This window comes from Schistocerca nitens, chromosome 4, assembly GCF_023898315.1.
Source record: "Schistocerca nitens isolate TAMUIC-IGC-003100 chromosome 4, iqSchNite1.1, whole genome shotgun sequence".
NCBI classification, from domain to species: domain Eukaryota; kingdom Metazoa; phylum Arthropoda; class Insecta; order Orthoptera; family Acrididae; genus Schistocerca; species Schistocerca nitens.
This window is the reverse complement of record NC_064617.1, coordinates 701,303,826-701,318,733: the sequence shown is the minus strand read 5'-3', so window position 1 is coordinate 701,318,733 and position 14,908 is coordinate 701,303,826. Positions and strand designations below refer to the sequence as shown.

The following is a 14,908-nucleotide window of genomic DNA, read 5'->3' as shown; positions in this document are numbered from 1 at the left end:
ATTCTGGCCGTACGACGGGAGTTAACAGACTTTGGTAACTGGAGATAGATGCATGGGATATTCCATTTCGGAAATAGAGAATTCAGTATTCCTAGATCTGCAGTGTCAAGAGTGTGCCAAGGATATCAAATTTCAGGCATTACCTCTGTTATATCCTAGCCAGTAATGCCACCTGAGACCGCTGCCAAAAGGTTGGCAGCATCAAAGTCCGGACGCCGTCCGCATAAGCAGCGCCAGCGAGACAGGAAATCGCCGCAAGTCTGCGCGCGCCACCGCTGGCTTCTGGCTTCTTAAGCGCTGGAGTCGCGAGCGCTAGGACAGTTCTGGATTCGCCGCTCAGTTGTATACTCGCCACCGAATTGTGTACCTGCTAGTCAGTTGTGTGTTCATCGCAGCAGAGTTGTTGTTTGTCGTCAGCCGACGCTGACCAAGCCGCTCCGACTCGAACTAGACAGATTTCTGTAGACCATGTTCACCACTGTGTTCTGTATCGTCGTTAATAAAGATAAGTACCGACTTTCATTTAATCCGAGTGTTTGGGTTTTCATCTTTCTGTTCACTGTTCCAGCGGACCGGTCGGCCCGCTATTAAAAGTGTGGCGGTGACTTCGTAGGCCGTTTCTACAGCGAAGTGTTGTCGCTATGAAGGGCGTTACAAAAACCTCACACCACGGACATCGCAGTGTCCGACGTGCTTCACTCAACGACCGAGAGCAGCAACGTTTACGAAGATATTTCAGTGATAAGAGACAAGCAACACTGCGTGAAATAACTGCAGAATAAATGTAGAACTTACGACGAACGTGTCTGCTAGGGCAGTGCGGCAAAATTTCTCGTTAATGAGCTATGGCAGCAGACGACCGACACGAGTACCTTTGCTAACAGCTGTGCTCGTGACCACATTGGTTGGAAAACCGTGACCTTGTCACATGAGTCCAGATTTCAGTTGGTAAGAGGTGATGGTAGGGTTCGAGTGTAGCGCAGACCCTAAGAAGCCATGGGTACAGGTTGTCAACAAGGTATTATGCAAATTGGTGGTGGATCCATAATTGTGTGGGCTACGTTTATATGGAATGGACTGGGTCCTTTGGTCCAACTGAACCGATAATTGACTGGAAATGGGTATGTTTGCCTACTTGGAGAACATTTGCAGCCATTAATGGACTTTTTGTTCCAAAACAACGATGGAATGTTTATATATGACAATGTGCAATGTCACTGTGCCACTATCTTTCGCAGTTGGTTTGAAGAACGTTCTGGACATTCGAGTGAATGTTATGGACACCCAGATCGCCCGACAAGGATTCCATCGAACATTTATGGGACATAATCGAGAGGTCATTTCGTGCACAAAATCCTGGACCGATAACACTTTCGCTGTTATGGACGGCTATAAAGGCAACATGGCTCATTATTTCTGCAGGGGACTTCCAAAGACTTGTTGAGCTCATGCCAGATAGAGTTGCTGCACTACGCCAGACGAAAGGTCTGTACTCCGCATGCCACCTTACGGTTTGTGGCGGAGGGCATTTTGTGTACCGGGTGTCATTTCCACCTTTTTCTGTTCGAGTAGCGTATGGCTCTTGGAAGAATGACAGCTGGTAAGCCTACATGTGGACTCGACTCCCTAATTTTATCTTAATGGACTTTTCGATAGAGATACGTAGGAGGAAAAAATACACTGGTTGACTCTTCTAGGGATGTACGCTCTCGAAACTTCAACAGTACATCATAACGTGGTGCAAAATGCCTCTATTGCAGCGTCTGCCATTGAGTTGGCGGAGCGCCTCCGTCACGCTTTCGCGCCTACTAAATGAACCTTTAACGAAACGTGGTCCCTTCTTTGAATCTTCTCTATTTCCTCTATCACTCCTGTCCGGTACGGATCCCCTACTGGCGAGCAATATTGGAGTATCAGGGGTCGAACGAGTGTTTTGTATGCTACTTCCTTTGTTATTGTACTACATTTCCAGTGTACCTCAGTCTGGTATCTGCATTACTTGCGATAAATTTTATGTTGTAGTGCCACTTCAGACACTCCTTACACATACTCCTACATACCTTGTGGAAGTAACTGATGCAGAGATTGTTGCGCAGTTATGTAATCATAAAATAAAGGATCCTTCAATTTATGTATTCGCAGTACTTTACATCTGTTCACGTCGAAGGTTAATTGGCGCTCCTTGCACCATCTGTCGATCGTCTGCAGCTCTTCCTGCATTTCACTACACGTCTCTAGCGTCTCAACTTCTCTGTGTACAACAGCATCACCCGCGAATAGCCTCATGGAACTTCCGACGTTATCTACTAGGTTATATATATATATATATATATATATATATATATATATATATATATATATATATATATATATATATATATATATATATATTGTGAAGCGTAATGACTCAATAACACTCCCTGGGGCATTTCCGAATTAAGTTCCTCCTGAGGACATCTCTCCGTTGATAATGAGATGCTGTGTTCTGTTTGCTAGAAACTCTTCAATCCAGTCACACAATCTGTGATGTTCCATAAGCTCATATTTTGTTCATTACGTGGCAGTGTGGACCTGTATCGTTGGGTTGGGTTGGGTTGTTTTGGGGAAGGAGACCAGACAGCGAGGTCATCGGTCTCATCGGATTAGGGAAGGATGGGGAAGGAAGTCGGCCGTGCCCTTTCAAAGGAACCATCCCGGCATTTGCCTGGAGCGATTTAGGGAAATCACGAAAAACCTAAATCAGGATGATCGGACGCGGGATTGAACCGTCGTCCTCCCGAATGCGAGTCCAGTGTCTAACCACTGCGCCACCTCGCTCGGTACCTGTATCGAATGCCTCTCGAAAGTCAAGGAACATAGTATCTAACATGGGCGCCTGTATCTACTGCTTTCTGCGTCTTGTGGACGAACTGAGTAAGAGGGGTTTCACACGACCGATGTTTTCGGAAGTCATGTTGATTACTGTAGAGAAGATTTTCGGTCACCAGACATGTGATACTGTGCGAGCATTGATGTTACAAAATTTTACAACAGCCTGAACGTGAGTGATAAAGGCCTACGGTTTAGTGTGTCCCATGTTTTTTCTTTTCTTTCTTTCGTTCAAATTCTGAGATCTCTGTTAGCAAAGTTGCCGTGGAGGACACATTGATCGGAATGAGATTATCTCGAACGACGTCAGGGTTTCAACTGCTGACTGACAACGGTATTGTACGTGCCGGTGGATTCTACGACTACCGTGCTCATTGCCGGGGCTCTTACCTGGGCGGATGACCGTCTTACACGACACTTCGTCACGCGAGGACACTGTGATATCGCAGTTCCATGTACGAGGAATTATTATTGTCTCTTAGGACAAGGGTCCTTCCTTCGAGAAGTTAGTTTCTCGATAGCTCTGGACTTGGTTTTCTGACCCTGCTTTAGTATTGTTTTATTTCAACGACCAAATTCCATTCCTACCGTAGCATCATCACTTTAAGGTAAGATTAGACGGAAAAATCGTGTACATCGTCTCGCTAAATAAAGCAGTCACCAACCCCAATGTTGTTTTGAACACCACAAAGCTTTATTAGTCATGGTCTTGTTGGAGGAAGTGTGTCGTTGCCTTCCTCACACTTTTTGTATTGTTTTAACCAGCCAGATATAGTGATATAATGTGGATTCCGAATCACGGTGTAACTCGGCCTTTTTCACATCAACAGACATTGTCAGAGGCGAAAAAAAGAAAAAAAAAGACTGATAAATGACAGATAAAACTTCTGGGATTGACTGGAGATCGAATATGAGACATTTGGATTTGAATTCTGGCACTTAACCACTTTTTGTACCGACAGAGTTCTTTAATACACAGAAATAAGCCGGGACGATCAGGAGACTGTGGCTGTGGCTGCGAGGTGCGTCTGCGTCTTTGCGGCGGACCAGGAAACGAAGGACGTTAGCTGCTACTCTCACACATAATGTCATTACATTTGTAAACAGTACTTTGTTGATGCAATCGTTGTAGCTGTTCTTCAGTCCGTAGCATTGTATCCCTGTAGGTAATGCTATTTCGGGGTTGTGTTAAGGACTTCACAGCTTCAGTAACGACCACGGGGACCGTGAAGTCTTCTCCATACTCCCCCCCCCCCCCAACAAGAGTCCCCTACTTTGAAATGCTTCATCATTTTGTCATGTGGGTATTAATTATACCTTTAGCCTACATCTTGTTTCTGGAACAATTTTCAACATACTATCGAAGTTCCTTTGTTGGTCTTTTTTCTTGTACTTTTTGTAATAGACTTTTTTCGAATATTTTCTATTTTCTTATGCATTATCATTTCCGTTTTTATTTATAACATAACTGAGGTAATTTGCAAACATAAAAATATTAAATTTTGTTGTTGTTAATAAGATTCTTCCGGAAAGAATAAATTGTTCAGTGTTATTTCTTTTCCGCCACTCTGTTTGAAGAAAGTAACGTGCACTGCAACTTCCTTCCATGTAGGCCTTTCTTTATATCCATCACAAATGAAGCGGTGATTTAATGAGTTGAGGGTAGTTCATTTAGGACATACAACTGTTGCACTGAATCCTAGTGAGAAAAATTTTTCATCGCTATTAACAACATTATTTATGACTCTGTACCATGCCACTGGCACATCTGTTGTTAGTATTTTATTATTTACATTTTTATATATTGTTTACCAACTGTTGTTGGGGTATTTTACTTCCATCTTCTTTCGGTTTTCGTGTGATTTTAACCTGTCCACTATATACTGACAGTTCCTAGCTGTAGCTTATTTCTAAGTACATGTGCCTTACGTGTTTCAAGTTGTCATTTAGAGAAGCTCAAATAAAGCAGCAGTGATGCTGTTCGAACGGCTCTCAATGAGCTGCCCTGGTTTTTTGATGAAGATGGCCGTACTTTTCCGAATGTCTGCCTGTGCAGGGAGGCGGCGGACTGTGCGTACACTAGATTCGGATAAACGGGTTCTACAGGATACTGAGACGAACCCTAGTACAAGCTCCAGGCAAGTGGCCCGCCAACACGTTCGTCTGTCTGAAAGGACACAAACCCTCAAAAAGGGCTTGAAATGTTGTGTGATGTATTTTGTGTCTGTGAAGGTACCTGTTTTGGTATAGGCGTGCAGCCTCCCGACCTTTTCATCTGCTTGACCGTACACAAACACTATCTCGACTTGTCCCTGACATGAATACCGGACCATTCTGGTGCTTACAGTACCTTGCGTCAGTCACACAGCCTGCAACACACAAGGAAGACACGGCACGTGGTCAGAGGAACTATCATTCGTCAGCGCCATCTACCGTGGCAAAGTGGCATTTCCTGACATATGTTCAAAAATGGCTCTAAGCACTATGGGACTTCACATCTGAGGTCATCAATCCCCTAGACGTAGAACTACTTAAACCTTTCTAACCTAAGGACATCACACACGTCGATGGCCGAGGCAGGATTCGAACCTGCGACCGTAGCAGCAGCGCAGTTCCGGACTGAAGCGCCTAGAACCGCTCGACCACAGCGGCCGGCTAACATAAGTTCATAGGATCTTTTTTCCCCACTTGCAGTCGGAAATCCGTCCTTGCAGTTTGTAGGTTTTACCAATGTTCGCCCTGTATAAGTCCAAATGAGAATTATATATTAATACCTGCAGCTGCTAACGGGCGTTGATATATATCAGCGGGGACAGGTGAAAATGTGTGCCCCGACCGAGACACGAACCCGGGATCTCCTGCTTACATGCCAGACGTTCTATCCGCCTGAGCCACCGAGGGCAGAGAGGATAGGGCGACTGCAGGGACTATCTCGCGCACGCCTCCCGCGAGACCCACATTCTCACCTTGTATGTCCACACACTATTCGTAGTGTCCCACCCCAATACACTCATTACTCATGGAAGACATTCTTACCAAGTCCCGCAAGAGTTCGGGTAATATGTGTGCATATAAGGTGAGAATGTGGGTCTCGCGGGAGGCGTGCGCGAGATATTCCCTGCACTCGCGCTATCCTCTGTGCCTTCGGTGGCTCAGATGGATAGAGCGTCTGCCATGTAAGCAGGAGATCACGGGTTCGAGTTCCGGTCGGGGTACACATTTTCACCTGTCCCCGTTGACATATATCAACGCCCGTAAGCAGCTGAAGGCATTAATATAATTCTAATTTCGTTCTAGATGGTTGCTGGTCATCAATGGTGTCTGTTCTTTCGGAAATGACAGAAAGAACAGACACCATATCCATATAAGTATACTGTATAATTCAGGTGATGATGGCAAATGATCCCTTCATTGCAGATGAACACCAATCTCAAAGTCTTACAGAATCGGCGAGATGTCGCAAGTGATGATGGTAATGAGCAGGGGCACTACATTAGTGGTGTTTGGTATAAGTTGAGACTTTGGGTCTGACGGGAGGTGTTCAAATGGTTCAAATGGCTCTGAGCACTATGGGACTCAACTTCTCAGGTCATTAGTCCCCTAGAACTAGTTAAACCTAACTAACCTAAGGACATCACACACATCCATGCCCGAGGCAGGATTCGAACCTGCGACCGTAGCAGCAGCGCGGTTCCGGACTGGAGCGCCTAGAACCGCACTGCCACCGCGGCCGGCTACGGGAGGTGTGATAGGACAGACCGCGTGGTCGTGATGACCACTGTGTCCTGATGGCGTAGTGGTCAGCGCATCTGCCTAATAAGCAGGAGCCTGGGTTTGAATCGCGGTCTGTCACAAATTTTTAGCTTGCTAATGTCTTTAATTCCTTTGTATCTTGACGATAACTCCTACCTGCTACACTACTGGCCATTGAAACTGTTACACCAAGAAGAAATGCAAATGATAAACGGGTATTCGTTGGACAAATATATTATACTAGAGCTGACATGTGATTACATTTTCACGCAATTCGGTGCATAGATCCTGAGAAATCAGTACCCAGAACAACCACCTCTGGCTGTAATAACGGCCTTGGTACGCCTGGGTACGCAGAGCTTGGAAGGCGTGTACAGGTACGGCTGCCCATGCAGCTTAAACACGATACCACAGTTCATCAGGAGCAGTGACTGGCGTATTGTGACGAGCCAGTTGCTCGGCCACCATTGTCCAGACGTTTTCAATTGGTGAGAGATCTGGAGAATATGCCGGCCAGGGCAGCAGTCGAACATTTTCTGCGTCCAGAAAGGCCCGTACAGGACCTGCAACATGCGGTCGTGCATTATCCTGCTGAAATGTAGGGTTTCGCAGGGATCAAATGAAGAGTAGAGCCACGGGTCGTAACATATCTGAAATGTAACGCCCACTGTTCAAAGTGCCGTCAATGCGAACAAGAGGTGGCCGAGACGTGTAACCAATGGCACCCCATACCATCACGCCGGGTGATACGCCAGTATGGCGATGACGAATACACGCTTCCTATGTGCGTTCACCGCGATGTCGCCAAACACAGATGCGACCACCATGATGCTGTGAACAGAACCTGGATTCATCCGAAAAAATGTCGTTTTGCCATTCCCGCATCCAGGTTCGTCGTTGAGTACACCGTCGCAGGAGCTCCTGTCTGTGATGCAGCGTCAAGGGTAACCGTAGCCACGGTCTCCGAGCTGATGTTTGTTGCTGCAAAGGTCGTCGAACTGTATGTGCAGATGGTTGTTGACTTGCAAACGTCCCCATCTGTTGACTCAGGGATCGAGACGTGGCTGCATGATCCGTTACAGTCATGCGGATAAGATGCCTGTCATCTCGACTGTTAGTGATACGAGGCCGTTGGGGTCCAGCACGGCGTTCCGTATTACCTTCCTGAAGCCACCGATTCCAAATTCTGCTAACAGTCATTGGATCTCGACAAACACGAGCAGCAATGTCGCGATACGATAAACCGCAATCGCGATAGGCTACAATCCGACCCTTATCAAAGTCGGAATCTTGATGGTACCTATTTCTCCTCCTTACACGAGGCATCACAACAACGTTTCACCAGGCAACGCCAGTCAACTGCTGTTTGTGTATGAGAAATCGGTTGGAAACTTTCCTTATGTCAGCACGTTGTAGGTGTCGCCACTGGCGCCAACCTTGTGTGAATGCTCTGAAAAGCTAATCATTTGCATATCACAGCATCTTCTTCCTGTCGGTTAAATTTCGCGTCTGTACTACGTCATCTTCGTGGTGTAGTAATTTTAATGGCCAATAGTGTAATATGACACGTCCCCACATCGACTCATGCTACTGCACTGTTTCCATACAACCGATTGACACATAGTTACCACTTGCGGTAGGGGTGACATCTACAGCGCTCCAAGTTGAGCAGTATGTCGATTTAAGTTCGTAAGCCTATGTCGATCAGAACCTCAGAGCCACCACGTCCACACAAATAACATCCTGCATCAAATAGTAGCCCCCAGCGCCGGCCCAGACAGTGCGCCGGAGACTGACCTTTATCTTGAGGCGCGGCGAGTCTGCGGGGGGCGGCGGCGTGACCGCCGCGGCGCTGCTGCTGGTGGTGGTGGAGGTGGCGGCGCCGCCGAGGCAGACGACGCCGGCCGACTCCGCGATGGTGCAGTCGCTGCTGCCCCAGCCGTCGAAGCGGCACTGCGACAGCAGGCTCTCCTCCCCCGTGCAGTACAGGTTGTCCATCCAGAAGCGCTCCTCTGCGTGTAAAGTACAAATGTAAATTATTGGATGCGGAGACCCTTTGTATGAGAGGCTTCAACAACTAACGCAACGCTGTTTTTTTCTCGGCCAATTTAGTTTGAAAAAAAAAAGTGTAAATTGTTGTAGGACTTCGTGGAATGTTCTCGCTTGAGCCCCTATAGTTTGACGAGGTTCCCATAGCTAGCGGCTCTCCACTTAACCTTCAAAATGGCGTCTGCAACGGAGCTGCGTTCCAAGAAGAGAGCCGTCATTTAGTTTGTTTCAGCGGGGAATCAGAGCATCGCAGATATTCACAGGCTCTTGCATACTGTCTACAGACACCCGGCAGAGAACCAAAGTACGGTGAGTCGTTAGGCAAGGCGTCTTTCATCATCGCAACGATGTCGCGCAAACCTGTCCGATCTACATCTACATCCATACTCCGCAAGCCACCTGACGGTGTGTGGCGGAGGGTATCTTGAGTACCTCTATCGGTTCTCCCTTCTATTCCAGTCTCGTATTGTTCGTGGAAAGAAAGATTGTCAGTATGCCTCTGTGTGGGCTCTAATCTCTCTGATTTTATCCTCATGGTCTCTTCAAAAATTTGTTTGAAATCTTATGGGACTTAACTGCTAAGGTCATCAGTCCCTAAGCTTACACACTACTTAACCTAAATTATCCTAAGGACAAACACACACACCTATGCCCGAGGGAGGACTCGAACCTCCACCGGGACCAGCCGTACGGTCCATGACTACAGCGCCTCTGACCGCTCGGCTAATCCCTCATGGCCATGGTCTCTTCGCGATATATACGTAGGAGGGAGCTACTGCTTGACTCCTCGGTGAAGGTATGTTCTCGAAACTTCAACAAAATCCCGCACCAAGCTACTGAGCGTCTCTCCTGTAGAGTCTTCGACTGGAGTTTATCTATCATCTCCGTAACGCTTTCGCCATTACTAAATGATCCTGTAACGAAGCGCGCTGCTCTCCGTCGGATCTTCTCTATCTCTTCTATCAACCCTTTCTGGTACAGATCCCACACCGGTGAGCAGTATTCAAGCAGTGGGCGAACAAGTGTACTGCAACCTATTTCCTTTGTTTTCGGATTGCTTTTCCTTAGGATTCTTCCAATGAATCTCAGTCTGGCATCTGCTTTACCGACGATTAATTTTATATGGTCATTTCATTTTAAATCACTTCTAATGCCTACTCCCAGATAATTTATGGAATTAACTGCTTCCAGTTGCTGACCTGCTATATTGTAGCTAAATGATAATGAATCTTTATTTCTGTATATTCGCAGCATATTACACTTGTCTACATTGAGATTCAATTGCCATTCCCTGCACCATGCGTCAATTAGTTGCAGATCCTGCTGCATTTCAGAACAATTTTCCATTGTTACAATCTCTCGATATACTACAGCGTCATCCGCAAAAAGCCTCAGTGAACTTCCGATGTTATCCACAAGGTCATTTATATACCGGCTGATCAAAAAGTCAGTATAAATTTGAGAACTTAATAAACCACGGAATAATGTAGATAGAGAGGTAAAAATTGACACACAGGCTTGGAATGACATGGGGTTTTATTAGAACAAAAAAAAAACGAAGTATTTCTAGACGGGTGCAAGATCTCTTGCGCGCGTCATTTGGTGATGATCGTGTGCTCAGCCGCCACTTTCGTCATGCTTGGCCTCCCAGGTCCCCAGACCTCAGTCCATGCGATTATTGGCTTTGGGGTTACCTAAGTCGCAAGTCTATCGTGATCGACCGACATCTCTAGGGATGCTGAAAGACAACATCCGACGCCAATGCCTTACCATAACTCCGGACATGCTTTACAGTGCTGTTCACAACATTATTCCTCGACTACAGCTATTGTTGAGGAATGATGGTGGACATATTGAGCTTTTCCTGTGAAGAACATCATCTTTGCTTTGTCTTACTTTGTTATGCTAATTATTGCTATTCTGATCAGATGAAACGCCATCTGTCGGACATTTTTTGAACGTTTGTATTTTTTTGGTTCTAATAAAACCCCATGTCATTCCAAGTATGTGTCTCAATTTGTACCTCTCTATCTACATTATTCCGTGATTTATTCAGTTTTCAAATTTATACTGACTTTTTGATGTGAATAGCAACGGCCCTACAACACTCCCCTGCGGTTATCTGAAATCACTCTTACTTCGGAAGACTTCTCTCCATTGAGAATGACATGCTGCTTTCTCTTATCTAGGAACTCTTCAAACCAATCACACAATTGGTTTGATAGTCCATATGCCCTTACTTTGTTCATTAAACGACTTTGGCGAACTGTATAAACGTCTTGCGGAAGTCAAGAGAACACGGCATCTACCTAGGAACCCGTGTCTATGGCCCTCTGAGTGTCGTGGACGAATAGCGCGAGCTGGGTTTCACACGATCGTCTTTTTCGAAACCCATGCTGATTCCTACAGACTAAATTTCTAGTCTCCAGAAAAGTCATTATACTCGAACATAATACGTGTTCCAAAATTCTACAACTGATCGACGTTAGAGATGTAGGTCTATAGTTCTGTACATCTGTTCAACGTCCCTTCTTGAAAACGGGGATGAGCTGCGCCCTTTTCCATTCTTTTGGAACGGTACGCTCTTCTAGAGACCTACAGTAAACCGCTTCCGTGTGCCGGCCGGCCTGACACAATTGGGACTCCACCAGTGTTGGAACGTGTGGACACTCTCATTCGAGGTGATCGACGAAAATGGTTCAAATGGCTCTGAGCACTATGGGACTCAACTTCACAGGTCATTAGTCCCCTAGAACTTAGAACTAGTTAAACCTAACTAACCTAAGGACATCACACACATCCATGCCCGAGGCAGGATTCGAACCTGCGACCGCAGCGGTCTCGCGGTTCCAGACTGCAGCGCCTAGAACCGCACGGCCACTTCGGCCGGCGGTGATCGACGGATCACAATTAAACACCTCGCTGCTCAACTGGACGTCTCCGTTTGTAATGCTGGCACACTCCTCCACCAGTTGGGGTACTCAAATGTGCGTGCAGGCTGGGTTCCTCCCTTGTTAACCGAACGCCATAAAGAGCAATGAAGGACCATATGTGAGGAATTGCTTGCGTGTTACCAGGCTGATGCTGGTAATTTTTGTCGAACATCGTCACAGGCGATGAAACATGGGTTCACCACTTCGAACCGGAAACAAAATGGGAATCCATGGCGTGGCGCCATGTTGTAGGTGTCGCCACCGGCGCCAACCTTGTGTGAATGCTCTGAAAAGCTAATCATTTACATATCACAGCATCTTCTTCCTGTCGGTTAAATTTCGCGTCTGTAGCACGTCATCTTCGTGGTTTAGTAATTTTAATGGCCAGTAGTGTAATAAGACAGCAGCAGCGGATCTTCTACTCGAAGCAGACCACAAAACTAATAACACAGGAACTGATTTTCGGGTTCAACACAAAGCGCTCAGAATAAACATCGGAAATTGATAAATATCTTATTGCACAACATCACCCATCTATTGATTGAAAAAGTTCCAAATAAATTCGGTTGAGTCCTAACAATAGTCAGCACATCTTCGTAAATCGTTAACATCCTTTATAGATTCACTTTTGCTCCTTCATGCTACACATTGCTTACAAACGAGACGCCTAAATTCAAAGCAAGTAACTGCTCTTTAGCGCTTTTTGAGAAAATAAAGCGCAAAGTTGAGTTAGTGACAGTCTCTTTGTTGTATTTAATCTGATGGGTAATGCAGTTTCCAGTTCACCTGTACATTTCCTATTCATGCCAGGGACTCACTCTGCTGATGTTCAGGAAACCGTTAAAATACGATGTTGCACTTATCAACTTAGATTTCTGTTCAAAATGGCTCTGAGCACTATGGGACTCAACTGCTGAGGTCATTAGTCCCCTAGAACTTAGAACTAGTTAAACCTAACTAACCTAAGGACATCACAAACATCCATGCCCGAGGCAGGATTCGAACCTGCGACCGTAGCGGTCTTGCGGTTCCAGACTGCAGCGCCTTTAACCGCACGGCCACTTCGGCCGGCAGATTTCTGTATTCGTAGTGATAACTGGGCAATAAAAATGAAGTAAGAAGGTATAGAGTCAGTCTCAAAAGCCATACACGACTGTCCATCTGGTTCCGCTTGCTGGCACTGCAGTCGTCTGTGATTAGCGTTTCGGTTCTCCTCTTCATGAAGCAGATTTACGCAAATTGGATGGTACACTAATTGGATGTAGTATCGCAAGAAGCAAGTTTATGGGCTTGCAGCTGCGTCGCGTGGTTAAAATCCCACCAGATTTCGACCGAGTTGGCCATTGTGGAGAGATGACTGACTTCCGTGTCGCCGTAGCCTCGTCGTTATATAGCCGCTGCTGGCTGTGACGTCACTGGTGCTCTCTCGAGGCCCACGAGAAAGACAGGCCGCGGCGCGTACGTCACGAACGTAGTCCTGAACTCGCTCGCTCGCTCAGCTCAGCAGACAAAATGCGTTTCTAAACCTGTTAACTCGCAGCTGGGCATGTAAGTACTAACGAGAATAGCATCTTCCACTGGAATATGATATTATGAAGGCTTACTGATTAACAGTACTACAGCAAAATTTAATTTAAGATCAATACTCGATATATATGGTATAACGGCTTGTTTATAGCATTTAGTCTCTTCTGTTTAACAGTACTCATTACGTGCTGGAAATGGTGCTTTATGAAACTGATAATCATTTTAGCATGATTTTATTTTATTGTACGCCAGTACAGCCGTAACAAATCATAAGTAGGCCCATGGACTACCCATCATTATAGGTCTAATAACAGTAAGATTCCATAATAGCGGATTCCAGTAGAAGATTTAGTTTTCGTTTGTACGGACACGCCTAGTTACGAGTTAAAAGGTGTAGAAACGTAGTTTGTCTGCTGATTTGAGCGAGCGAGCGAGCGCAGGATTTCCTTCGTGACGTACGCGCCGCGGTCTGTCTTTCTCGTGGGCCTCGTGCTCTCTTCCTCACCAACTGTGGCAATGTTTTCGTCCCGCGTCTGTCGCGCCCGCTTCATCTTCGCGATGGCCGAGTCCCAGGCTGTGCTGAGCTGCAAATCGCCGTCCTTGTCGATGGTGTTTTCAAATATTTTTATTTCTACCGCTTCTTTTACGACGCTATCACAAAAGCTCTTCGTCCTCATAATGGTAGATGTTTCGTCGAATAGAATTCGGTGTCGATTTTCTAAAGCGTGTTTTGCCATAGCTGATTTTTCAGGGTAGTGTAGGCATAAGCACTTCTCGTGTTCCGTCCGGTGTACTGTTTAGCGGACGTAGTAGCGATCACACTGACATAGTATTTTTTTTTTTTGTACGCTCTAGGCGTTTCAAGTCCTGTGCCACAGAAAGGCAAAAACGCAAGTGTCTTGTTTTTTTCTTCGCTGGTGTTTCTCCTGCGTGATTCACCAGAAATAGTTTGCGATACCTGGCGGCTATTGTAGCCGTTTCCGTGGAAGATATTGCGGAAGTGACTTAGTTCTAGTGACAGATTTTCAGTGTCTCAGATGACTTTAGCATGATGGACGAGGGTGTTCAGAACGCCACATTTTTGTGCTTGATGATGGTGTCTCAGAGCGTTCAGATACCGATCCGTGTGTTTAGATTTCCTGTACGCACTGTGACTTAAGTGTCCATTGGTTTTATGAAGAACGAGGACGTCAAGGTAGGGCAATGGACCAGCTATTCCTACTTCCTGTCGTAAATGTGATGTGATCGTGATTGCCGTTCGGGTGTTGTAAGGATTCCCCCAGTTTTTCACGTACGTAGGGCCAGATGATAAAAGTGCCGTCGACGTAACAATAAAAGCAACTTGGCTTATCTGGACCCGTGTCCAAAGCGATGTCTTCAAATTTCTTTATAAAAAGGTTGGCTGTGGCTGGAGTTAAAGGACTTCCCAACGCCACTCCCTCCAACCGGTCGAAGTCATAGCCGCCATATAATAAATGCGATGATATCAACATGTGCTTAAGCAATCCTACAACTTCACCTTTCCTAAGACACAGATGTTTAATTGTTGTTGTTGTGGTCTTCAGTCCTGAGACTGGTTTGATGCAGCTCTCCATGCTACTCTATCCTGTGCAAGCTTCTTCATCTCCCAGTACCTACTGCAACCTACATCCTTCTGAATCTGCTTAGTATATTCATCTCTTGGTCTCCCTCTACGATTTTTACCCTCCACGCTGCCCTCCAATGCTAAAATTTGTGATCCCTTGATGCCTCAAAACATGTCCTACCAACCGATCCCT

General features: G+C 46.0%; 1 protein-coding gene across 1 annotated transcript in view; it reads right to left on the bottom strand.

The window, feature by feature from the left end:
• LOC126252069 (lysyl oxidase homolog 3) overlaps window positions 1-14,908 on the bottom strand; it is a 131,543-nt gene that overhangs the window by 55,401 nt on the left and 61,234 nt on the right. Inside the window, exon 3 of the mRNA XM_049952915.1 lies at window positions 8,419-8,633. Coding sequence (XP_049808872.1) covers window positions 8,419-8,633 — 215 coding nt within the window. The remainder of the gene's footprint in view (window positions 1-8,418; window positions 8,634-14,908) is intronic.